Source organism: Lagopus muta, chromosome 2 (genome assembly GCF_023343835.1).
Source record: "Lagopus muta isolate bLagMut1 chromosome 2, bLagMut1 primary, whole genome shotgun sequence".
NCBI lineage: Eukaryota > Metazoa > Chordata > Aves > Galliformes > Phasianidae > Lagopus > Lagopus muta.
In genome coordinates, this window is record NC_064434.1 from 96,481,978 (window position 1) to 96,508,731 (window position 26,754).

Below are 26,754 nucleotides of genomic sequence, written 5' to 3' on the forward strand. Positions count from 1 at the left end.
CACTTCCTTACCCACCCTTGTGCCCTTGTTATTAGCTATCACACTGCTAAGGAGAGGCAACACAACTGATACTCAATTTAAAAATGCAATGTAATTCCCACATGGCCATTTCTAGTAAAACTGGTGTCTAGACTCCTTCAGTTTAGGCTGCCTGGCAAATTATCTCCCATGCTCTAAGTTGTCCTTGAACAATCATGCACAAGGGCAATGGGCCCTTATGCCATCAGGCCTCTGATTCATGCCCTTAGCTAATAAGGAATAAGTAAAATTATGTGCACCCTCACATTTACCAATATGAAGTCCTTAAGACACCATTTTGCAGACTGACAGGTGTGCTGGATGGGTGCTTTTCCAGCAGACTGATGGCTGGTCATCACCTGAAAGCATAACCCATCCTCATGTCAGTGTTACTTTACTTTAGAAAGATGTACCCCTCTGTGGCTATACAGCTGCTAGCCTCACTTAAACCTTTGTTCCAGGTTGAACAAACAACTGCCCTTATGGAGCTGATAAGTCAATGGCAGCAAGGTGCAGAGAACAGAAATATTGCATCATGTAAAGTCAGACAAAGAGCAGCACCCTCCTGTGCTCATGTATATTTATTGCACTGAAAACTCAGAGGTTTAGCTACTAATCAACACAAAGTTTTGTTTGTTTGTTTGTTTGTTTGCTTGTTTTGTTATCCTAGGTCTCTTTCATTATACCTCCACACCAGCCCATTCTCAGGGATGCAGTAGCTTTCCTGCTACACCACTAAAACATCCGAGCCTGTCTGGTTTCTCTGTGGCATTTCCTTGCTTCTCAGCTTGCTTCACCTGCTTCCCACTTGTAAGACCGTGCAGTGCAGGTGGGAGCTGGCACGTCTGTACAGTGTTATGTGCTTACTTAAGCCTTGTGCAGAGCTCGCTGTCCGGGAAGGCAGGCAGCACACTCACCCGGTGATGCTCTCCTCCTGCAGGAATACACAACGCTCGTCTTTCTTCCGCGCAGGCTGCCATCTCGTGGGCATCCCCGGCACATACATTTGCCTGAAATTAGTTCCCAAGCGCACGTAACGTGGTCCCACTAACATTCTGCACTCTGATCCAAACAAACCTCCAGATCCCTGGCTTGGGAACTTCACAGAGGTGCGAGGGAATGGAGTTGTTCACTTTGTAGCACAGTTGGGGGGACAGATTTTTTCATAAAAATGACAGCTTCCCTAGGCAATTCCATAGGCGTCTATGTGAAATTCAAAGATTAGAAACAGTGAGCTTACCCTATTTCTTACACAAAAGCTTACCCTACTTCTTAGACAAAAGCTAAAACCCCACTGCCTATGTTAGTGCATGGCCTCCAAGCTGTTACTGTTCATACATTTCATCAATACGGTGCAATCAGGCAGCTCAAACTAATGGAAATCTTTGTACTGACTGCAGAAAGTTTGGGTTCCAGTTTCGAAACAAGAAAATCAGAGCTAGCTAAAAACTTGCTAATGGAATCTGGTGCTTTCATGAACACTGTGTCCTTAGCGAGGTAAGCCATTCTCAGAGGAAAGGGAAGGTCCTGGCACGTCTTATCTACCTTCCTTCAGGTTTCTGCAATGTGAGCCAGATTTCACATTTCTACCTCTTGCTTTGTGTACATTTACAGAGTCAAACCAATATAAATGTGTTCTCTACTTTTTCAGAGCTTTCCTTTACAAAATTAATCCAAATTACTGAACATTAATTCTGGGCGGATTTTGGGGCTCAGGTAAAGTTATTTTAAAATTTGCTAACACCTTTGCTGGATCAATTTATCTTCATTAAACAGATCTGCTATCTACCTGAACATCACTGCAATCTCGCAGCTATGCAACAACACAAAGGCTTTTCATCACGTTGAGGTGCTCTGAAAAGCTGTTGTGTTCCAGCACATACCCTTTCTCAAATTGAATTAACTTTCAACCACAGGAAATCCTAATTTCATGTTTTGCTTCTTTTTCAGTAATCTTCAGCTTCAAAACAGTTTATCTGACAAATCTATGTCCACAATATGTAGCTAAGGCAAAGCGATGGAGAAACCTGCTTTGATTTCACACCTTTCTACGTCCTGTCAGCAGAAAGAGAAGGAAACCCGACCTTCCCTCATCCTTACCCTTACCTCCACCTGAAGCTCTCCATTTGCTATGCTGCACTAATCATTCCATGGTGGAAGTGGGCACTGGACTGCGGGGAGGACCAGTTTGAGCACTTCTACTCATTTTGCGGTAGCATTTTCAAGTCAGAATCATCCAAAATTTGTCTTGCGTGTTAGAAATGAGACACAACAAAATTTATTTTTTGTTTGCTTCTTTCTGGACTAATATTATTCAAATTATAGGGTGCCTCCTCACTTCTCATGATGTCTGTGCACAGCGTACACCCGATGAACCATGGCACATACATCCCTGAGCCAGGGCAGTTTCAGTTCAAAAAGGATTGGTCATTTCAAGTTAGGGGAGAAAGCAGATTTTCCTGCTCCTGTGTGAATTCCCCTACCCTCCCCCCCTTTTTGTTTGTTTGTTTGTTGGCTACCAATCCCATCCTGTCAGAAAGTACTTAATGCTAGGGACTTAATTACTTCTAGCAAATGGAAAAATGAATCTCTGGAATAGACTGGATGTTGTACTGGTGACAGGTATTTGAAAATATTTCATGCAGAGGGATATTCCAGTCTTGTTTTTTAAAAATGAAGCAATCTCCTTTTTGTGTCACGCTGAGTAATACACGTGGAATCCTAAATCTGTTTTATCAACTGAGTCCAGGGTTTATAAAACTGTGCAATAAGATTTTAATACAGCTCATCACATTATACAGAACCAGCCATCCTGCTTAGTCTTCAAAGACTTGATATTCCCCAAGCACAGCCCACATGCAACTGCTGCTATCTAATTACATGCAATGACAGCCTCTCTTCCTTTGACACTATAGCTGAGCGTTCCCTGGCTGAGTCCTGAACTAGGACGCACAGCTTGTCAGCTCTAAAAACTGCAAGCGTTACTGTTCAGAATGTCTTCAGCTGTCTAACTGCACCAAAAATACACTGTTTTAATCTTCTTCCTGGAAAGCTAGTTTTTCCAGTTCCAAAACTCTTGCCTGCAGAGGCAGGCTTCACTTCAGCTTTTCAGACAGTTGAAGCAAGTAGTTGTGTGTTAAGCATTAGAAAGCAGGAATGTAAACTTTTACGGTCAGGATGAGTTAATGACTTAATTAGTTCAATGCTTCTTTCAGTTAGATAAGCATTATTTTCAGGGTATTAATATCAAGAAGTCCTAGCTATTGTCCAGAGCATGCTATGCTATTCCTTGTACAACAGCCAGAAAATGAGCAAAAAGGTCAGGACTCTGAGCCAATAAGACACAAAGATAGCAAAGAGAAGTGTCACGTTGATGATGAAAGGAGCGCACTGCAGTCACCTCCTGCTGGCCACAAATCCTGATCCTGCACTCTGGAAATCATGACATTAGCTTCAAAAGCATAAGAATGTTAAACAAAAGAGGGGAGCGTGTTTGCCATTTTCTAGACTTGCTTGGCTGCGTGGAGCTTTTAGGAGGCAGTTTGTCACATTCTCAGCATTTTTCTGAAGCTGTGATGGAGACATTTCACACCAACAGTGCCTCCTGTGAAACCATAGGTGGCTCTGCAGTTACCTGGAGAGGCATCAGAGGCGTATTTGCTTCAGAAAGGAAAAATAATAATGAATTCCACACAACACTGGAGAAAGGCTGTAAGAAAGACATCAAATATCATTACTCCTTCTACCCACCGCTGAGAGTGGGTACCACTGAGCATGACAGATGGCAGATCTTGAGTCAGCTCCAATTTGCAACGACTGAGAAGAGAGGGAAACAAAGGAGGAGTTTGTCTGAACCCTTCTTTTTTTTGACTCCAAGGTCACTTTCTGAGGCATTCTTTGCAATAAGGCTCTGACTTATCAAGGAGGCAAGTGGTGGATATCACCCGTGGTGATCAACATAACTTTGTGGACAATTTTACATTTGAAAGCATCTCTTTGAAGATGTATGCCTACAAAAGGGAGTGCGCAGGAGGGTTAATTGACTGAGGACTTGGCCTGAGAGAAAACAACTCCAGCTTGATGTGGGAGACTGGGAGATGATACCACTGTATCCTGTGAAGACAGGATACAATTTGGCATCTCCTTGCTTCCTCTCTTCTGCTGATTTAAGTTTGCAAGACCTGGAAGATGGGAACAAAGGAGTTCCTGCTGAGATCCAAAAGCCAGAAGCTGACGCTCCAAAAGGAGCTGACTCGACCACTTTGGACTTACAAAGTTTGTACTGTTGCCAGTGGTTGTCAACTGAACAACACAACCTCCACCAACCCATCACTAGTGAAGATCAACATCTAAACTACGAGCAATGCTGGAATCCCGGTGCTGACTCTCTCCCTCTTGCTTTCTACAAAAACTCCTTGCTTTTATTTCCTCTTTCTTTTCTATAACCCATCTTTCCTTCCCCATCTTCCTTAGTGACTAGGTTTGTAATAAACTGGTCAGGCAAATATCTGACTTGCTGTGTCTTAATCTTGCCATTGGGTACACAAATATTAAAGAACTTTCTCTCCCTACCTCCTATAATTGGAGTGAGACAGGGCTGAAGAAACTAGAACGAGAGAGTAAAATAAACAGAGGTGAGTAGACACAAGAATAGGCAGAAAGTGGGGTACGAAGGGCACTGTCCCTTTCTTCATGACTGCCTTTCTTCCAGAGTTAGAGTGAACAGAGAGCTGCACATATTACTTCTATGTTCTCTAGCAAGCTCTGTTTCCTCCAGCCACCGACGCTTTGCACAGGAACTCGGTAAAGCACAGCTCCTCCACCCCTGAAGATGAAGCTGGAAGTCCTGGGGTACATCAGAGGAACACAGCCCATCCCAGCTTTTTTTCACCATTTTCTGTTCCAACCATTGCATGAGAACAAACTGACAGCCCATTAGAAATTCCATCTGTGTTCTGCAGGTAAGGACAACACCACAACACTCTCCTGCTCAACATAAAAACTACAGTATCGTTTTTTTGCCATCTGATTTGTTTCAGAACAATAAGTAATAGAGTTAGTAATGTCTGAGCAGTACTTTTTCCAGAAGAAACTAATCATAAATGCCTTAATCCACAGTTAGGCACTTGTGAAAGTAGTATGATTTTCCAAGACGTGGAAGAAGGGCAACCACTGTGATGTGCAGCACTTTGGAATATCTAGAAGTCCCTTTAGCCACACAAGAAGGATTTGGATGTCCCTGGGAAGCTTCCTGTTCAGTTCTCTAACCGCACTAACTGTGAAACTTGCGGGGTGCCCTAGAGGAAATCTTTAGGCACAAATTAACAAGTAGCTGTTCCCAGGAAGACAGCTGGGTGTGTTCTCAGTGCAGCTTGTTCAGGCTCTGACCAGTAACCAGCCTCTAAGCATCTTCCGCTTCCCCACCTTCTCCTTCAGTATCCTGATCTTTCTTTAACTTGCTGCAGGAAAACTACAACCACTCTGTGTTACGGATGAGACAGGACGTATGAAGAAGAATATGAAATCATACAGTTCTTATTTTAAATGAGTTTTAAAAGAAAGAAAGGGGATTTCAGATACCATACAAAACACAGAGTTATTAATTCAGTCTGAATATTAACATACGTGCAAATATATGTGGAGTACATGCATTTTGAGTTAGGAATAGAATAATATACATCCAGAGAGAAAGCATTCCAACAAATAGTGAAACTCCACCACCAATGATCCGTATGTAAACTTGCCCACATTTACTGGACTATGCATTCAAGATGTTGTTTCTAAATGTGAAGGATAGCTTCTTACAGTTCTAACCCACAAGTCTCAAGCTAAATTATTCTGTTGCTCTGATATTTATTCTGACTGCTCCTGTTCTCAGATAAGATCATGTCATATTTGGGTGCCACCTTTTTAATATCTTTTGAAATTTATTTGGAATAGAAGTAGAATAAAATTGAGGGATTAGTAGGGTTACCTTTTATTCTCCAGGAGATTGCTTTTGGCATTGCCTGTGATGTTTGTGTTACTAGCAGGACAAGAAAGCTGTGAGAGCAGAGGCTGGCAGATGCAAAAGAGAGCTGAGTAGGAGGCATGGAGGAGGTGAATCTGGAACACCTCTCCATCTTTTTATGCTGCAGGGAACCAGACAGGGAAACTGGCAGGAGGACAGATGGTTATCAACTCTCATGATTTTGAGGGTTGCATAATATTTCTTTAATGTAAAAACAATGCTTTGTGACTCAGAGTTACGGAAGAACAAGTGATTTTCTGAAAGCTAAAAAAGGGCAGCATCTCCTAGTGTGCTGGAGCACTATCAGCATCACTGAGGATGGTATCTAGACATCTTGAGTTGAACCATTCCACCCCCTTCCTTGTGGCTTTCCGAGACACTTGAGGCTCTAAGTCCTGTTATGCAATGCCTACTGGGGACTTGAACAGTGCAGAAGAGAGCACACAGAACAATTTAAAGTCTAAGCAAATATATGCAGATTAACAGCTGGCAAGAATAAAGAAACATGAACGGTGCGGCCCACGGAAAAGAGATTTAAACAATAATTATTCCTTTTCTCCTTAGAATGTGTCATTAAAACACTCTATATTAGTGCAAAGAGATCCCAACACAAACATAAAATAGCTGATTCCAGGGACAAGTGCTGTTTCTGGACACTTGAGAACAGCTCTACCAACTCTAGAACACCTCAGTTACAGCCAGATACAGGGCCTGCTTAAGACAAACTTCTAAACATGGACAAAGCTAATTTTGGAGCTACAGGGATCCAAATCAGGCAAATATATAGGAACATCTGTATGTGTGTTAAGCCCAGTCATTCTTCTGTTAGCGTCTATATATCAAAGAACGACTCTGTCTCCTTCGTAGTTTTACACACCAACTTAGATCACAATTAATGAAGGCATCTGGTTCTTTCCACCATGTCATTTTACTCACAGGAGTCTGCCCCTTCCACCAGCTGCTTGGAGACTTTCTCAGATGAAAGAAAGAGCAGAGAAACCACTGCTTAATCAAATGACTCCCGTAGTCAGTACTCAGAGACCTTTGTTCAGCAGTGTATAACTGTCCTTTCAGCCTGCACAAAACAGAAACAGAGACTCCACCAAGAAGTACCTACAGGCACCTGACACAGCATAGCAGGCACAGACATGGGCCATTTAAGATAATAGCTATAGCATAATACAGAAAATGGATTAAAAATTCCCATCTCATGGATCTTGAGATACTCAAGATGCTTTCATTTCATGACCTATGACCAAAGTCTTCTGCAGTGATGGAAATCAAGAAGGGGAGAAGCAGAGCTGCCCATGGTAGCTTTGCTCTGGGATTAATAGAATCACAGTATTGTTAAGATTGGAAAAGACCTCTAGGATCATCTAGTCCAACCACTGACCACAAAACCGTGTCTCTCAGTGCCTAAGTTTCTTGAATATCTCCAGGTATGGTGACTCCACCACCACTCTGGACAGCCTATTCCAATGCACTACCACTTTTCGAGAGAAGAAATTTTCTCTAATATCCAACCTGAACCTCCTCTGGTGCAACTTAAGGCCATTACCTCTCACCCCATCACTGTTACCTGGGAGATGAGGTTGACCCACACCTCACCACAACCTTCTTTCAGGCAGTTGTAGAGAGCAATAATGTCTTCCCTGTCCATCCTCTTCTCCAGAATGAACAACCCCAGTTCCCACAGTTGCTCCCCACAAGACTTGTGCTCCAGACCCTTCACAGCTCCCCTTCTCTGGATACACTCCAGGGTCTCAATGTCTTCCTACGCAGAGCGGGGCCCAAACCCGAACAAAGTACTAAAGATGTGGCCTCACCGGTGCAGTACAGAGGGACAATTACCTCCCCACTGCTGCTGGCTGCACTATTTCTGAGACAAGCCAGGTTACCACTCGCCACAATCCAACTCGCTTCTGACTCGGGCAATGCGCTACCTTAAAGCAAGCAGGAAGCCAGGGGTGGGGAATTTGCCGTCCTCCCGCGGCGGGTGGCGGGCGCGCAGCTCGGCAGGTCGCACCGCCAAGCGCCGGGCTTCCCCGGGCCGCAGGTCGGCAGGGGCGGTGCCTGCGGCCACCGGGGAGGGGTAGCGGGTGCCGGCCACCGCCCTCCAGCTCCGCGGGTCCGCACGGCGCGGCGGTGGGGCGGCATGTGGGCCGCGGCCCCTCTCCTGCTGCTGCTGCTGCTGCCGCTGGCGCCGCTGCTGCTGCTGCTGGCGCGCCGTTGGCGGCGGGAGGCGGCCGCGCTGGAACCGGCCGGCCGGGCCGTGCTCATCACCGGCTGCGACAGCGGCTTCGGGCACCTGCTGGCGCTGCGCCTGCACCGCCTCGGCTTCACCGTGTTCGCCGGTTGCCTCTGCCCCGGCGGCGAGGGGGCGCGGCGGCTGCAGCGGGAGGCGGCGGCGGACGCCGGGCGGATGCGCGTCCTGCGTCTCGATGTCACCCGCGGACGCGACGTGCTGGCCGCCAAGGAGCTGGTGCTCAGCCACCTGCCCGAGCGAGGTGAGCGGCGGCGCGGCGCGGCGGGAGCCCCGCTCCGTGGCCGGCGGGCGGCCTCCATCGGGCGGTGGGAGGGGCGGCAGGCCGGAGGGCATCGAGCGGCTGTGGGGCTCGGAGGGTGCCGGCTTTCTCGTTTGCGTTAAAAAAAACAGTGCCCCTTGTTAAGCGGCACACAAGCTGGAGGCCGTAGCCCCAGACGATACCGAAGCACGCACACGTGGGTGAGAGGTGGGTGCGCGCCCCTTGTGCGGCAGCTGAGGACACCGCCGGCGGCGGGGCTGCGCCTGGAAACCCTCTGTAGGTGTCTGCAGACAGAGCTGGGAACGAAACGCGGGCATGCACAGGAGGCAGCAGGGAAGGGAGAGATTTCTAAGCATGTTTTGTGAGAGAGGGAATAAAGAAATGCAGAAGGCAGCTGCTGTGCCTGTCGCCTCTCAGTGCAAGTTGGGGTTTGATAAGCTAGTTCACAGAAGGGTCATTTAGAAGGAAATCTGGCAGTTGTACACCCTACAGGGAACATGCTCGAGAGAAAATGGACAGAGTCTAAATGGCGCAGTAACTGTAGGCAGCATAAAGCCCAGTTCATCACCTCAAAAGCTGTGAGGGTCAGAGCAGAAGGGCCACATTTACATTTTTTCATAGTTAGGGCTGCCAGGCAGAAGAAGCCAGTGTACTGCTGAGGGATGCACGTGGCTCAGCACACACATCCTCAGCTCAAACGACTCCCTCAGTTACAGACCGACGGTTCCTGCTCATAGCAGAGAGTAAAGCATGCAGAAGTAGCTTCACATACGAGACCTTTGTCTGCCTCATTCATTAGCACCTTGGGAAGGGGATGAAATGGGAAGTGAAGTAAGAAAAAGCCTCAGTGCTGTTCATTAAGTCCATGTATTTATGGTTGATCTTGACCTTATCTGATTAAGAGGCAGAGCCTTCCTCTCTCAGGCTCTTTCCCAAGCTGCAGGCACATCACAGATGACCCACAAAAGCTCTTACAGGCCAGATGGGGCACAAGGACTGGGTCACCTGAAACTCTGGGTTACAGATAAGTTAATTTATCCTGTAATTCTGGTGGTTCATGCGGCGGTTGTGTTCATGCAAGCATGCAGAGTCTTGAGTCCGCAGCTCAGCATGAACTTACTGGTTACCCCTGCTGCTTGTAGGCATGTGGACATGCCTTCAGATCGAGGCAGATCTCACCAGTTCTTGCGGAAGGGGACATTTGAGCACAGTTGGTGTTGAAATGCAGATACTGTGCGCTGCGTATGCAGAGAGGGCTTTTCAGTCAGGCCCTTAGACCCAAAATGCAGCACTGGGCATGTATACACAAAGCACAGAATTCATGGCATATTTTTCTGTTGCTTTTGGGCTGCAACAGCATGAGGGTTGTGTTGCAAAGGCAAGAAAGAAAATGTAATTTCATAGGAGCAGATAAAACATGCTATTTGGGAAAACTCCCAATTATCAAGTAATCTTCCTACATTTATTAAACAAGGAGGAACAAAGGAGCTGTTTTAATACCTGGTGTTAATGGAGCAAATGCCACAAGTTGTCTTCATAATTTATAAAATACAATTGTAAAATATTTTCATCTCAAATGTAATGAAACTATGAGGACACACTACTTATATAGAGTCTTGTGCAAAATATTTCAGAAGGAGCGTTCCTTCTTGGCACCTCTAAAAATAAATATATTTCCTTTGGTAGTTTATAAGAGTAGTTTCAGTGCAACAGTTCAGCTGAAGGTTAACTCTTAAGTGAACCATTTTATTTGATAAAGACGATAATTTATTTACATTCGGGCCAAAGATTGTTTTTAATGTGGATTGTTAGTTTTTTTTGCACTGCAAAGAGAACTCTGAACCATTTCATTTATGTTCTGAAATTACCTAGAAAGAGAGAAAAATGTGCTGCTGTGAACACTTCACCTGCTGCCCAGCGGTTCCCAAAGGGTGAGCAGCAAAGGGTGTGCCTTAATGTCCCACTGGAGAAAGAACTGTGCAGTGAGTTTTCCCTAGTGGATCGTGGAGCATCTAGGAGCCTGCAGCATGAGACTAACCATGCTGAAAATCAAGTATGTGTCAAGTATTTGCAGGAGGGAGAACAAAGAGTAGATGGTGAGTCCAGTAGACTGTCTTAAATAGGCATCTGTCAGCAAAAAAAACCCGCTTTTTGTTTTTGCACAAACTGTACCAACAGATGCAGAAATGTAGTGAGTGGTACTGAAGGTAAATCAGTGTGATTTACAACAACAGTGAAGCCTAGATTAGCTTATTTTAAAAGCTATGAAAGCATTCACCTTTAGAACAGTTACTGGGAGTGCTCTGTATACCTTCTAGTTTGTAAAACCTGCTGAACTCTGCTGCCTCTGCCTTCCCCAGCCTGGGGTAATTCTACTCAAAGAATCCCTGTAGAAACTGAGAGAGAAGCCTTTGTCCCCAGAGTCACTAGGATTTGTTTAGGGACTGTTCCCTCTCTTTTCTTTACTACAGTCAGTCCTGTTCAAGCAAAAAAGATTTTAAATATGTCACATTGGCATGCTAGGATCTATGCTTAGATCACTAAAATACTCCTGTATCATTCAAAAATGCTCAGAAAGGAATAACTTCATCTACCTCTAGGTTTAATGCAATCCATTTCCAACTAAAACTTTAGAAGATGTACCAAAACAGTGAGAAAGCAGTTAAACAGTTGGATGGTTTGCTAACTCTCCCAGTACCTACAGAAACACCAGTATTTTTTTTTTTAATTTTCTTCTATTCAAAACCTGATTTCTCATCCTTTCCTGTTCTGAGTAGATGGCATTGTGGAAGAGAAGGATATTCATTTTGGTACTACCTCTCACTACTAGGTTATCATACACTATCCTCCACAAACTAAGATTTCCTGTTTGTAGAGTCCTTGCAGTATGCCCCTGGTACCACAGTTTAGCCCAGACATCATACACAAGTAGATTTATTCTCACAATGAAGACAACCACAGCATGACATCTGGAGGAATGGATGGTGACTCTAGAAGGTATGAATCTGAAACTCAAGACTCTCAGTTGACCTGTTACGATGGACACCCTACATTTCCCTCAAGCAGACTGGTTTGCTCCCTCTCTGCATTTTTCAGTGGGAAGCTGGCATCACACTCTAGTCCATTTGGCTGGTTTCCTTTATTATTGGGATCCTTCAGGAAAGAGCCTGCTATTTTTACAGAGTCCCAATTTAAATAAGAAACTCCAAAGATCAGTGAAATCAAAAACACACATTTGAGTTTTGAAAATTTGATTGAATTTAGGTATCTTCTCTGTGTGGGTGCTTTCATAGACATGTGAACACAGACAGAAAAGTGTGTTTTGTGAACACATAGCTTGACTGACTTGAACAGGAAGAAAACTTCAAGAAGAGTTTCTGGAAAGAATATCAGGTATCTTTTGGGTCTAAATACAGACTATAGGTACGTATTTTTGGCCAACATGCTTTGATCAGTAATTATCTGGGACGTTATTTGAGAGCTAGTGTCCTCCTGAAAGCCTCACTAATCTTAAGTTAGGTTTCCTAAAGTGATTCTTTACATCCTCTGCTATCTCTCTTAATCTTTGTCCTCAGAATGCATTTTCTTAAAGCAGAGATCAGCGAAGATCTCTTTCTGCTTGCCAGTTTATTTCTCTCCTGCCTGCTGTAGTATAGTCTCACACTCCTCTTCCTAAGCTGTGCCCCGAACTGAGTTCTGTTATAACAGTCTGAGCAATTTTTCCTCCAGATCAAATCATCAGCTGCTTTTTTTTGACATGTCTGTGCATGGACTCTGAGGCAATGGGATGTCTCTCCTTCAGCTGTTTTGTTTAATCTCATTTGTGCCCTGTCCTTCAAGGAAGCAGTGAACTGACCGGCTCTGGATATCAGAGATTCGCATCGAGTTCTACCAAGGACCGTGCCATTGACATTCTGACCAGAAATCTTTCAACAGATCTTCCCAGAGCTGCTTATGGCCACTGTGTTTCTGTATTGCAGACAGCCCCTGGATTTTCCCCAGGAATCCTGTTGTTGAGCACGGGAAGTACTCCGCATCTGGCTAGACCCTAGTTTTGTAATCATGTCTGATTCTGTGCTGAAAACTGCTACTGGGGATCCCTTCCGTCTGTAGGATCCAGCAGACTGTTATCTGCATGTGACATGCTGTACTTGGGAAACCCTATACAGAATCAGGCACCCAGGAACAGGCGAGAGGAGCCCAGCCATTGGTGTCACTGGAGGGTTCTTGGAGACCTCTCCTAAGACTGTATTTCTCAGGTTCCCTGAGCTGCATTTGTCTAAACAAATGTACAAAGTATTTTGCATGCAGGCTTATTGCATTAATTCTTACCTCACGTGTTTCAGGAAAGGAAGATGAAAGTTGATTCCAGCAACCTGATTGCAAAGCTATTGTTTTTCATGAGGTAGTCATTGTTTTGAAAGAAAGTGGTATGTGGCTATAACAAACTGCTCATTATTTGGGTAGCATTTGGCAAATTGATTCAACCAAAAGAAGTGGCAAGAAGATTTGTAGAATGCTTCAGAAATTCTCCCATTTGGAGATGTCAGAATGTTCTGCTGAGCAACAGTATGTTTCACTTGAGGGCAAATAAAATACTTTGAGCTGACTCTGAGCAGTCTTTTTTATATTCTATTTAATCTTTTCCTCAAAAGAGTCTGTTTCAGTTTAACTCAAGCAATTTTTTTTTCCCTTGACTTTGATCTGGCCACTGAAAAGCAAGAAGGAGCTATTACTCTAGAAACTCTGCATGTTTGCACGCATGGGCTAGCCTTACCACAAACCACCTGAAGTGCAGGAGGGAAAGCTGGCAAACAGCTGAAGAGAAAACCTTTACCTTGCAAATTAAATTCTGTATTTCATAATTTAGAGAAAGAAAACGAATCGCTTCAAGTCCAACGGCTGTATTTCTGAAGACCTCATGAATTTTGGGGTACGTGGATGGAGCAAGTGTTCTTGCTGTGCTGTGCAGGATGCAGTGGCAAAAGCAAAAATGACATTTTTGTTTCAATTAGAAAAGATCAAGGAATAGCTTTGGCAGTGATGCCAGACTTCGGTTTGGCTTGTGCTTCTTTAAAAATAAACCTGAGTAGAGAGACCTGCAGCCTAACCAGATGGAGTATGCAGCTACTCAGCCCATCTGCAGATCAGATCACATGCAAGTATACAAATGTTGACAGTTAGCTCTTAGAGGACTCTAATCCAGCGAAACATTCCACAAGGAAGCCAGTCCCATGGGGTTAATTCCATTTAAGAAAGGGAAGTCAAGCCACAGAATAATGGAAAGATCTGGGACAACAGAGCAGCAGCAAGGAAAAGAAGGATATGTGGGATGCTAAATTTGAGGGGCTAATTTTTTGGTCCATTTCCTCTCCTCTGTCCTACCAACATCTGGGACAATGCAAAGGACAGGCACATTGAGTATGACAGAAGACAGTCTGTATCTATGGTCATGAGAGAGGTCCAATGTCAAGGCCTGCTGTGTTATGGACCCCTACATGATGGTCTGTTCACTTTGGAGGACAGAATTATTTAAGTTCTATGTGGTAAATTACTGATTTTGAGTGCTTTGCTCTGCAAATGAGACATTGACTGAAAGAACTTTGTTTCTTTAAGCACCAAGTTGCATTATGTAGCACAACAGACTATATGTATTAGAAATGCTCACAGAGCTCTGCTTTCCAAAGTAATTCTAAAAATTGTCTGTTTCAGCTTTAACTTCTTCTGTGAATGAAGTCCTATATTAGCAGTTCCTGGCAGAGCAGTGGAAGGACTGAGATACAATGAAACCATCACAGTAGCTTTGTTGGAGAAGTTCACAAAGAACAAAAGGGTTTCTGCAGCACTTCCATCAGGGTAATCAAAGGTCCCATCTTTTCCAGCATGAGTACAGGAGGCATCACACATCCCCTCTCTGTACACGGGATAGAAGAAGCACTGCTACCCCCTACCTTGACAGAAACCTACACTTGGAGATCATGCAGAAGGCATCAGAATACAATGATTTACCTCAAACAGACATGTATAACATCTCTTAAAAATACATCAGCAAAACTAGAAAGGCCAGCAGAAACAAGCTGCAAACTTAGTTATTTCTCAGTTTACCCTGAGTACTTGTTATTTACACCCTTGGTCACCCTTGAGATACTCTAAGTTAGGGTCTGAGAACAGAAACAGCAATGCTTTCACTTACTGCTTTACCATACATCTGTAGACAAGTGCTCTGTAGGCTACAACAAGTCAGCATGGTTTCATCAGCATTTAGTCAGCATGTCAGCTCTAATCTGCGAGCACTGCCACACTTCAGCAAAAAGCATGTCCAACAACCAAGGTTCTGAGCGCTGCACAATGCTTGCATGAAATGTTCTGTGGCTTTGGGCTAAAGGGCTTGGTGTAGTTATGTCAGAACAAGCTCTGCTGCCTGTAGAGATCTGCTTGTAAATGCTGAAATCATATTGCATTTTAGGGGGCTGGGCTTCTACAGTGAGTCCCATTGTTAGGAGGGAATATAGCTGGCCAAGGGTAAGAAATCCAGAAAACACCATAGCCACAGATTTTACCCAGTGCTGTGCCTGTGTGCCCAGCTGTGTCTGATTTCAGAAGGAACTGATGCTCAAAATCCTGAGAAACACATAGGCTCCTAAATTAGTCAGGCTCTTTGAAAATATTACCCCTTAGCCTTTAGACTGCTTAATGTAATTTTCACAAAGCTGCTCATTGCTCACAGTGGGATTCAAGTAATTAAAATATCATGAAACACTGCATTGGCAGTAATAAGTAGTCTCCCAGATCGTGTTATTCATAAATAACTTAAGGAGACTATAAAGTGAGTGATTATTAAATAGCACTGAGACTTACATTGTCCAGATAGTGGGCAGAATTGCCTCCCTTCATTAAACAAAACATGCCCACATTTATAAGCAAAAGACAAAAAGATAATGCAACTGAAAAGTTGTTATCAAGGGCCCAGCTCACTAGTGTTGTTTGGTTGCCATGGAGTGTTTTTTTTTCAGCAAAAGATGTTTGCTAAGGTATTTCTCTCCTTTAGGTTTTTGGGGGCTTGTGAACAATGCAGGAATTTCAACATTCGGTGAGACGGGGTGGCTGTCAATGGAGAAATATGAGAAGTTTACGGATGTGAACCTTCTTGGGAGCATCAGGACAACCCTGGCATTTCTTCCTCTGCTAAGGAAATACAAGGGTAATGCTAATCCACTGTTATTTGAAGTCGTAGAATAATTAGATTACTATAATCAGGTGATGTAGCACCTATAAAAGAAGCCTTAATTGTCTTTCACTGAACTGAAATGACAGCTTCCTTCTGTGTGGCCTGAATGATCCTAAGAAGATGGTGAAATCCCAACAGGAAAAGAACCCTTGACAGATTCTGTCTTTGCAATAGACAAGGAAAAAAAAATAAAAACAAACAAAAAACAAACAACAACAACAAAAAACAACAAAACAAAACTATTTACAAACAATGGATTATCTCAGTATTTGGCTAAAAACAGAGTGAAAAAAATGCTTACAGTAGGTTATGGAGCCCAGGCACCATTTTGTAAGCACTGGCAATCATTAGACAAAGATCCAGTAAACTCCCGCTTAACTTCTTTTATGTAGGCTTTACTGTTTTACTGTGTGGCATTTAGGAGAGGAAGAGTGATCATACAGAGGTGAACTAGAGACATCCAGCTTCCAGTTTCAGGCCTGACAAGATCCTCTCTATGATTCTGGGCAGAGAAACCCCACGTATGTAAAACAGTGCCATACAGAGATGCATGGTATCAAATGGGATAAATGCTGTAGCATGAACCTCCACATGCATGCACTTTGCCCTTGCTTCTGATGAGAAATGGCTTGAATAGCTCTCTACAGCATTGCAGAATGTCTCAATTGCTCTGCAGTTTGTTCCTTCTCCATCTGCAAAGACACAAAGACACTCTTTTCCTTTCTCCTCGCTTTGCTAAGCTTGTCTGTTTCAGTTGTAAGCTCTTTAAGGCAAGGATTCCCTCTACTGTGCGTGTATAGCATCAAGCATGGTAGGGCTAGCTCTTGTATGGAATCCCCAGATATCACTGTTACACAAAATGCTGGTAAGATAATAGCATCCTCTTTTTTCCTACTTTGCTTCTTCCTGCTTGGTTGCCTTTGGCTGATACTGTGATGGAACAAAAAAGCAACCTTTAAATACTGCAAGCTGGAAGTTTTTGTAAGAGAATGTGTTATTGCATATACAGTGAGAAACAGCAAATGTGTTACGTTGCCATTACACAAGAAGACATTGATTTCTTTCTCTGATGTCCTGCGTACTGCTAGAGCTCTATGATGCTCTAAAGCTCCATGGTAACTCTTGGGAAAACTGGGTTTCAGTTACCTCAGGCAAAGAGAGAATTTAAACAGTGTGTCCCCCATTCTGGGTGCATGCTCCAGATTGCTTAGTTGGTGGGCCAAGGAGGGAAAGGTTATCCTACAGTCACTTACACAGAACCTGTGTCCCAGTGAAAGAGCTTTACTGCCATTTCAGGATAAGCAACCTGTCCAAGAAGAGCTTCAAGATTATTAGTACCGTAAAGGAGGGTATTTCACTTCAGACAAGTACTGAGCATCTAATTCTGAGAGGAACGACATAACTTTTCCCAATGGCAAGGCCAGCTGACGTAGCATCTTGATCAGCAAGCTGGTAGTCATTCTGCCATTACTGGATATGAGACTTAACCCAGACACTGACTGCGTAGGAAAGCAGGGAACGTAATCCAGAATGACAGATTTCACTGCATTCCCATGATACCCTTTTGATAGCCCAAAAGCCTGGACCATTTGGTCTGATCTGGTGCCCAGGTGTTCTCTGCATCTGCGGCAGCAATAGGGATGGAATGTTTTCTAAATTGCTAGCTATGAGGACATTATCTCTCTCACCTCTGATATGAATATATGTTTACACATACATGTACTACATACACACATTTGTTACTATATGGTGTGACTGATGGTGGAAGCTGATAAATAAACAGTGGAATGAGACCACAGCCCAAAGCCTCCAGTCAGAACTCTGTGCATTTGATGCATACCTGCCTGCACTCGGTGAGAGTTACAAAAGGAAAAAAAGGCAGCACAGATTGTGGAAATCACAGCACAGCTGTGTAAGACTGCACTGTGTAAGACTTTTGTCAAGTCACCTTTCTCTGGTAAAGCTTGTCCCTGTACAATCTGATTATGGGTTTATATGCACAGTTTTAAGCTAGAACTCAGTGCAGAGATATCATTAGCACAGAATAAATGGTATTAGTAGTCGCATAGCCATAAATGATATTAGTAGTCACGTAGTCACCAAAAAGAAAATCATTCACTTCACTCCTCTGCAGTCCTTTTCCTATTACTAGCATAGTCTTTTATTACTGTTTTTCAGGCTAAAGATCTTAAGGGAATGCTTTGCTTCCATCTTTCTTCATCTTCTGTTACCTGAGTCAATTGTCTCAAACAGAATAAGCAGCACATTGGGAATCTGTCATCCCCTGTCTGGTCCAGAGTGTGTCAGTAGATGGAAGGAAGCTGCTTGCATGATGGTACCTGCTTTACAGAGCTGAGGGCACAGTTTTGCTGGGGCCGCACATTTACACAGCACAGCTGTTACATGTTGCGCTGTAAAACAACATCGTGCTAAATACTACCTGACTTGCAATTCAGAAGGCCTGGGCAATCAATTCTATTTTAAAGATCAAGAGTGACAAGTTTTGTTATTTGCTCTGTTTTCTTTTCAGGACGCATTGTTTTCATGTCCAGCATCATTGCCTATTTTACTCTGGGAAATGGCATTTATTCTATGACCAAGGCAGCTATTGAAAAATTCTGTGATGCTCTAAGACTGGAAATGAAGAAGTTTGGCGTCCAGGTAAGTGATGTAATAAATAGTTGCTCTGTGAAACTTCCTGCTATTTCAAACACTGTTTTTTGTATGAGAAAGAGAGAAAATTCACTCCTGAAACTTCCTCCGGAGCTGAAATGCATCACTTAGAGGAATGGAAGTAAGTAGCTTCTACAAAGAGTACAGGACAACGGTGGGGGTGGCCAAGGCAACCAGAACAGGCAAATGGTAAATACTGTCTAATCTTATGCAAAGCAAGCTGCGTACATCCATACAAAGGGGATGGCAATAAAAGCTGCTCCCCTGAAGCCATGGATACAGCTTCTCCCTGGAGAGAGGTGGCTCCTCTGTGGCTAATCAGTGGGCTAGAAATAACAGCAGGCAGCAGAGCTGGGTGGTGGTTGCAGCCCTTAGAAGATCTGGGGTAGCAAGCCATCTCTGTGACAGTGCTGCAACTTGCACCCTTTCTTTACATCCTCTATAGTGAAAAAGCTTTTTGAGACAGGCTTGCCTGAACAGTGCCATGCTTTTAACAATAACTTTTAACAGCACAAAGCAATGGAAACTTTCACAGGTTTACCTGCAAGAGCAAAGAGTCCAGGTCTGAGTGCTGTGCATCAAAAATGAAGGCTTGTCACCTACCAAAAGAGCTCTTCTCTCTCTTCTCTCACATCAGTGCTTAAAAGCTCCTCCCAATATCTGGGAATAGCTACTCTGCACGAGGCAATATTCATGCAGAATATTTTTTTATTCTCTTGACCTAAGAGAAGCTGTAAGAGTGCTCTTAGTGTTATACCTGAGCAACACTGATGGTCAGACCTGAAGTTTAGATCGTGGAGTAGTTTCACAGGGCTTTTTCCTTGGAGTCACTCTACTGCTGAAATACTCTTCTGAAACACTGAAAGTATTCCCTAGAGAATTTATGTTGGTGTACTCTTTTACATACACAGACTTGGAGCACTGTTCATAAGCTCATGTTAGAAGAAATTACAGCTATGCTTCTATCAGCTGCCCCTCTTGGATAAATATAAAATGCAAGTGATTTCACACATCCTAATGCCACACAGCATGATGAGGATTTGAACTGATTAGCCGAGGATAATCTGAAATGGATGGAAGAGCTTAGTTTAACAGGTTAACTGCTGTAGTGGTTCTAGGATTTTTACTGTTCCCCCACCCCTGGAATAACCTCAGCACACAGTACAGTGGATCAGGCTGACAAACACTTCCAGAGTATCTATGAGAATTATGTCTCTGCTTCTCAGTGTATGCATGGTGCTGGTTGGCCTTTGCCTCAGAATCTACCCTGCAGGGAGCCTGCAGAAGATAAGCCTCCTCTTCTCAGTGCTCCTCTCTCCTGCTCTGCTACTCCCTTTTTGCTTTCAGGAGGTAACCTTGCCCAGAGCTGGCAAGGAACAGATGGCACCAGGGCTCTGTCCCGTTGAACTCTGTCCAGGCAAGCTGGCTACCTTCAGGAAACAAAGTGTGTGTCTGCCACTTAGAAAGAAGGCTAAAGAAAATGAGGGAAGAAAAAAAAAAAAAGAAAAAGTTTAATATCTCCTAACCAACTTCATATAGCTGCAAAACATGAATTTTTGAACACCCTTTCTTTAAAATATATGTGTGAATGTTACTACTGACATTACTTTGGCTAATAGTAAGCGATTTTGAAGAATCTAAAGCAAGGGTTCTGAAAGATGCCCTGCAGCAAACCTACCAAAGGCAGCATGAGACATTCCCAGATAGGCAGTCTGACTTGGGGCAGTAGGGAGGCTACCTGCACCCCTTCCTGCTGGTTGCTACAGCCCCAGCAGCAGGCTGCAGAGCACTGGTGGCTGTGCAGGCTGAGAGGCTGGCACGTGGTAGTGCTGCTGCACCAGTGGTAGCCCCTGGCAGATGAGCTGGATGGCAGATTGGGGTTACAAATTAACACGGATTTCCAAAGAATGTTTGTCAGATCCTCAAGTCTTTCATATGGCTCAGCACCATTTTTCTTCACGTTGTGTTAACAGTCTTTAGAAATCAGGTCAGTTAAATGCCATGGAGTTTTGAGTGCTGCACATCTACAGACAGTTTTAACAAGCCAGCTGCTAGCTGAGGTATTCCAGGAAAAGCTTCCATTGGAAGTGTTAAGCTTGCTCTGAAATTCCCCAGAAGTCAGCAGAACAGCAGAATAATGCATGCAAAGTAAACAAGCTGAGCAGCAAAAAGTTTGTACACTTTGAATTTAAATTGGTGTGCACAGAAATCTGGAAATTTGCTAATTCAGTGAGACCTTTGCAGTAGCACCTCTAGCCTTTTCTGAACTTGTATCGATGTACCCATTGCTCTTTATTATTCCCCATTAGGGGAAAATGGTGTTTCTTTCCCCAGGAATTGCTCATTTCCTTCTGTTACAAATGGACAAAAAATCACCAACTGTAAGATTTGCCACTGAGAGAAAAATTGCAAGCATTCCACTTTGGAGACATCAAAGTTATACCAAAATTATTTGCCTCATAACTTTGCCTCAAAACATTGACACCACTAAGCATTGTACACAAAGCAAGGATGCAGTATTGCATTCTGTGAAGGCATGAACACATAACAATCAGTGAAGTGAGGAAGTCAGCATAAAGCACCTCTGCAATGGCTACTGTTTCATGGGAATGCACTTGATTTCAGTGAAGTTTTCAAGGTTGAAATTTCCACAAAGCTGCATTTTCTGGAAGAAATCTGTTCACAAAGAGCTTTGTATCTGTTTTACTGCATATGGTATTTAACTGAATTCAGAATGACTGAGTGCACTTTGTAAGTTTCACATCTTGCTTTTAGGTCTGTATTATTCAGCCAGGAAATTATGCACGATCTACAAAAATTCAGCCACCAGTCAGCGCCGAAGAGATCTGGAATGAACTCAGTGAAGAGGAAAAGGCAGTTTACAATAAGGAGTACGTTCAGGAGCGGGCAGACTTTTTCAACAACATTCTTAGCAAAGGAAGCACAAATGGCAATGAGGTTGTAGATGCAATGGTAGACGCTCTCATGTCTCCTGCACCCAAGGCACGTTACATGGTAGCAAAGCTGAAGGAAAAAGCACTGGTGTTTGTATGTGCTTTATTCCCAACTGTTGTGATGGATTCTGTTTTGTCTTATGCACTGAGTAAAGTAAAACTTGCATAGCTGACTTTGATACTGTTCAGTGACTCGGCAATTTGTGAAACTGTCAAAGCAAGGGCTCCATGTAGTGTCCCCAGAAACTGTATGATGACATCAGTTAACTGACAGAAACTTTGGAGGGTCTGTCTACTCAGAACTGTCACTTGTTCACAGAGAAATACATCACACGTTTGTCCAGCAATTGTATTTCTCTCATGGAAAGACAGGGCCACTCATGCTGCTTTAGGTATTGCCTAGAAAATTTAATGCAGCTTTCCCTGATGCCAAACTATGGCGTTAGAGGCATGACAGAGACGAAATGGAGCATATCCTAAAGGGCAACTGCATATCTGAAATCATTATGACAGACGTGAAAATACCTTATTTGTAGGAGCCTGAATAGTAATTTATTAGAGGTGATGGGAAGAGGTTAATGGAAAAGTGAGGCATGACTAACAGACTTTGAAACACTTTGAATGGAGATAAGTGGCTTCAGAAAGTTAGGAAGAGCTACATGAGTAATAAAGTCATGTTTGTACCAATGGAAACAGTAGCTTGGGTAACACAGCTCAGTACTTTTTCTGGTGTTATGGATAAATGTGTAACAAAGCATATGTGTATGGACAATGAAAAATAAGTAGCACGTTTCATTTATAACTGAATATTAAATTCTAATAAACTCTATTTATCTAATGTCTGGATTAATCAGTGCATTAACCCAAACCTTGTTCAGAGAGCTGAGACCCAGGCAGTAGGTATCAGTATGCAGTAGCAACTCTTAGCTTGAAAGAACATACTAAGCATGAAGCACTGTTTTTGCTATTATTATAGGAATTAAGGTCTGATTGAAAAAAAATAAATGTCTATTAGCATGAACAGGAAAACCTTAGTAGCCTGCCTACTTCTATGCCAGAAATTGAGCACGCTGGCAACATTAGCATTTGCCCACCTGCTGTGGAAAAGATTTCTGATTTAGACATTCAGAGTTTTAAACGTGATTTGGTTGTGGTGTGGCTCAGAATCCTCTACCCACAGGAGCAAAGATCACAGAATTACTGGGACCAGCTAAGGTAGATACAGAGCAGCAGCATGAAGCATTAGCCTCCCCTGTGCCAGGTCTCCCATATCAAACCAAAGGTTTTTGTGCAATTGTCAGATTTTTGGTCTGAACCATCAATTGCAAGTTGTACCTGGGAAGTCTTTCCTATTGGATTTGATTAATTTCTGAAAAAATTCTCTTTCATAGTGGGTAATTTGTTGGTCTGAGTCAAGAGCATGGGGGAGATGAGCAAACAGACTGACTGCTGCAGATCCTCTCCCAGTAGCACTCAGTGGTAGAACAGCGATCTTGCTCTATCTTTTCTCAACTGTGGAACATTCCTTTTCTCTTCACAAACACTCAGCTTGTCCCTGCAGGACACACTGGTAAGAGGACAAGCCAGGACTCCCAGCCGGGCCTGTCAACAGCAAGATTACCAGATGGCTGTCATCTGCTTTCCTCATTTAACCACAACTGAGTAAGGCCAAGCAAGGGAACAGAAACGAGGTTTATTCTACTGAACCAATTGATTTCCTGTACAGGAATTCCCCCTGCATGACCCTAGGGATTTCAGTAGCCTCACACTGCTTTGGAACAGGGGTTTCATGCTCTTAAACATTCTTTGTGCAGATTACCCTTCTTTACAGTAAGCAGCACAGAACTCAACAGGCAGCTTGGAAATCCAGATGTTTCTCCATCAGGCTCAGAATGCACACAACTCTCCAGTCTCTGCCTTAATAATTTTGCTTTCCATTTAATGTTCACCTTCTATTTGCCTTCCTAAAAGTTGCAGCAATACCTCAGTGTTGCTGAGGGATAGCACCTTCAGAAAAGTTGTGTGACAGACCACAGACGACATAAGTATTTCCTTTTATTTGCTGTGAGTGTCGTGAAGCATGTGATCAATATTTCATTAGCTTCATGTAACATCAGATGAGCAACACTCATTTATTTCTTTGTCTTGCAAACAAAGGACTTGCACCACATACCTCACATAGGGTACAGAGACAGGCTGAATGAGTACAGATGGGACAAGTGAAAGCAGTTTATATTTTCACTGCTGCCTAACCTGTCAGTGTGAAAGCTAACTGAAAAAGAGCTACTAAAAGATTATCTTTTGTTCCCCCTAGCTTTTTAATATTATGATCTGAAGATAAAGAACTAATGAAGAAAGAATCAGAGCTTCATTTATTAATAGGCCTGACAAACTCCCACTGAAAGTCATCTGGAATTCTCTCAATACATTACATGGGCTCCACAGCATAGCATTAAACCTAAAAAAATCAGAGGGAATGACTTCAGAGACCCAAGGCTTAATAGAAAAGAGACTCTCACAAGAAACGGTGATGAAAGGGGTGCAGCACTCCTTTTTTGCAGGGACATATAGGGTGTAGAACCTTCGGGATCAGTAACAGAGGCTTTTAGAGAGCAAATACTGCCAACTAAGTCTGTGACTAAGTCTGAGGATATCCAGAGTAGTCCACTCCACTCAAATTCCTACCCACCTAATTGTCACTGGAAATCTCACCTGACTGTAGAAACCCAGCCCTCCTGCTGGCCCATGCAGTACCTGAGGAACACATACTGGGAAGTGGGCAACTTCCAGGCTGCTCCACTGTCCCTTTTGATTCTTTGCCACTGTTGGGTGAGGAATGCCTCCTGCTTACCAGTTACTGCAGAGCTTTCTTACTGAACATTTCCATCAGATATTTCCCAGTCTTTCTCTATTATGCAAGGGCTTATTTCTAAGAGCACATATTAATCAGCAGAATGAACAAGCATTATTTTTGACAGCAAGTGATTACAGAAAGTGCATGAAGAAAAGACAAAAAATAGGCTAAATCAAAAGTTTAGTGAGTTGTGCATTTATCTGAGTAGTATTAGTAGCTACACAAAATGTCATCAAGGAAAGGAAAGAGAAGGGAGCCTGGGAAACATCTCCAGAAAATCACTGCTCTTTCCAGAATTAGGCTTGTTGCCTAACTTGAGCAGTGCAGTTTGAGAAAGGCCCCTGTGACAAGCTGCTCTGGTAGGTAGCAGAGCTGTCACTCCACAGTCGCTATCACTGTGTCTGTGCTCATCAGCATCCGTTATGCATGTGCCTTGTGGGCACTGCACAGCACTGCAGTGTAATGGGCCAGGCTGGGACTTAGCAATATTAACACCTCGGTTTGCTGCCCTGGTGTGACTGCATGCTCCTTCACTGCTATTCGCAGCTGGCTAGAACAGTCCAGACAACCTTCCAAACTAGCCAAATGTGTACGTTTGTGTCATGCTGGCAAATCTGAATGACTTTTGGGCATAATGCACTATGCTGAAGTTATCTTTTGCAGCAGTGTCAGAATCTCGAGAGATGAGAAACAGTAACAATTACTTGTGCAGTAAAAGGCTTAAGCCAAAACCATGCAGCTCCCAGGCGTACCTTCCTGCTGAAGTCAGGTTATCAGCAAGCCCAGCTCCGCTGCTGTGAGCACGATCCTAGTGCCAACAAGCATGAGAGCCCCTGCAGAGAGCAGCCTCCCTCCAGAGGCCGGTTGTGGGATGTCCATTTGCCCTTGTGCTTCCACACCGGCAGTTAAATGCCAGCACAACGCTACACCAGAACGTTCTATGGAGGATGACAGCTGTATTATTCCACTTGTTCTGTACAGGGGCTATGTAGCTCTGTCAGTCTGGCACATTCTAGTACAAAACAAAACTGCATAGTCTTTATATTTCAAATGCTTTGAAGCAGCTATTCATCACTGAAATCTCTTCATGTGTAATTAGACTGCTTTGGAGCTGTAAAGTGATCACATCAGTAATGAAGGCTTTACCCATCACAATGAGGCATGTATCTTGTAGGACTGATTGAGGTTAATGTTTATGAGAGAGAAACAAGGGGAAAATATACATGCTCCTCAGTAACAAATGTTCTTTGGACTAGTCCTGGTTAGGAGCTAATTTACTACAGGTTATCTCATGGCAAACATGGAGGGTAAAACCCCTCTGCTATGGCTTGCAGACTGCATTCATCCACGTTACTGTGAAGGCTCCTCAGAGACTGTCCCTACACAGTACTGCTGCACCTATTTAGGTTTTGCATCACATCAGGCCTAGAGACAACATATTCTCCATAGAAAACAATCAACCAAGACAGCAAAGTGCAAGAGTAATAATTCAGCCAACTCACACTACAGGGCACTAGCATGAAATAGCTATTGTGCAAGTAGCACTCCTTGCAAGGAAAATAATGAAATGCTCTGTGCTAAGAAGTACCTCTATCTATTTCTGTGACTCACCACACAGTCTCGTGCGAGGATCGCCTGCCCTTGTGTTCTGTTGGACGCGTATCCAGCTGGGTACCACCACTCCCCTGACAAAACATACTTCGTATCAGACATTGAGTTCGGCCCTGAAGCTCCTAATGCTAGAGGTCAGTTCTGCAAAGGGCTCAACAGCCCGTCCTTGATAGGCATGCAGCCAGGCCCAACAACAGAATGCAGGGCCAGGTGGCCAGTGGTACTTGAAGGTTGAAATTAGGTGGAATCATAGAGGCATTAAGGTTGGAAAAGCCCACTGAGATCATGTCCAACCACCAGCCCACCCCCACCATGCCCACTAACCATGTCCCTCAGTGCCACATCCGCACCGCATCCCCAGGGGCACCGAAGGCACTGAAGGCAGAGTATGGAGGAGATGCACACTCATCTTGGAGGAAGCCAGCAGCAGTGGGGCTCCCGCTGCAGCTTCCTCAAACAGCACTGTGCTCCGTTCCCTGTTTGTTAGTGCTATTTTTCCTGAGGATACTTAACTTGCGTTTCTTCCTCCCCTCAGGTCTACTGGCAGTTAGGCTTCAATTCGAGCCTCACGAGCCTAACGTGCCTGACATACATCGCGCTGCCACCCAGGCGCTCGGGGATCTGCTATCGCGCGCTTTTCTCCTCATCTCTCCACTTCGGTCAATGTTTCCATCCCCCGCCCAGGCTCCCTCCGCGGTTCCTCACCTGGCCGCCTCTCGGCCCGCGCGCCGCCAACCGCCACCCGCCACCCGCCACTCCGAGCGCGTGCCGCCGTCGCTAAGGGAGGCGCGCGGCGTTGCCCGTCGCTACGAGAGGCGGCGGCGCGATGGCGGCGCGCTGCCGCGGGGGGACGCGGCGCTGAGGGGAGCGCGGCGCAGCAG

At 44.1% G+C, this 26,754-nt stretch overlaps 1 protein-coding gene across 1 annotated transcript; it reads left to right on the forward strand.

Moving 5' to 3' along the window:
• The first annotated feature begins 8,000 nt into the window (after positions 1-8,000).
• LOC125690180 (D-beta-hydroxybutyrate dehydrogenase, mitochondrial-like) lies at positions 8,001-21,582 on the forward strand. Its single transcript, XM_048938312.1, has 4 exons — positions 8,001-8,535; positions 15,602-15,754; positions 18,312-18,442; positions 21,230-21,582. The coding sequence occupies exons 1-4, from the start codon at positions 8,184-8,186 to the stop codon at positions 21,575-21,577; spliced, it is 984 nt and encodes a 327-aa protein (XP_048794269.1). The 5' UTR covers positions 8,001-8,183; the 3' UTR covers positions 21,578-21,582.
• The last annotated feature ends 5,172 nt before the right edge of the window (positions 21,583-26,754 follow it).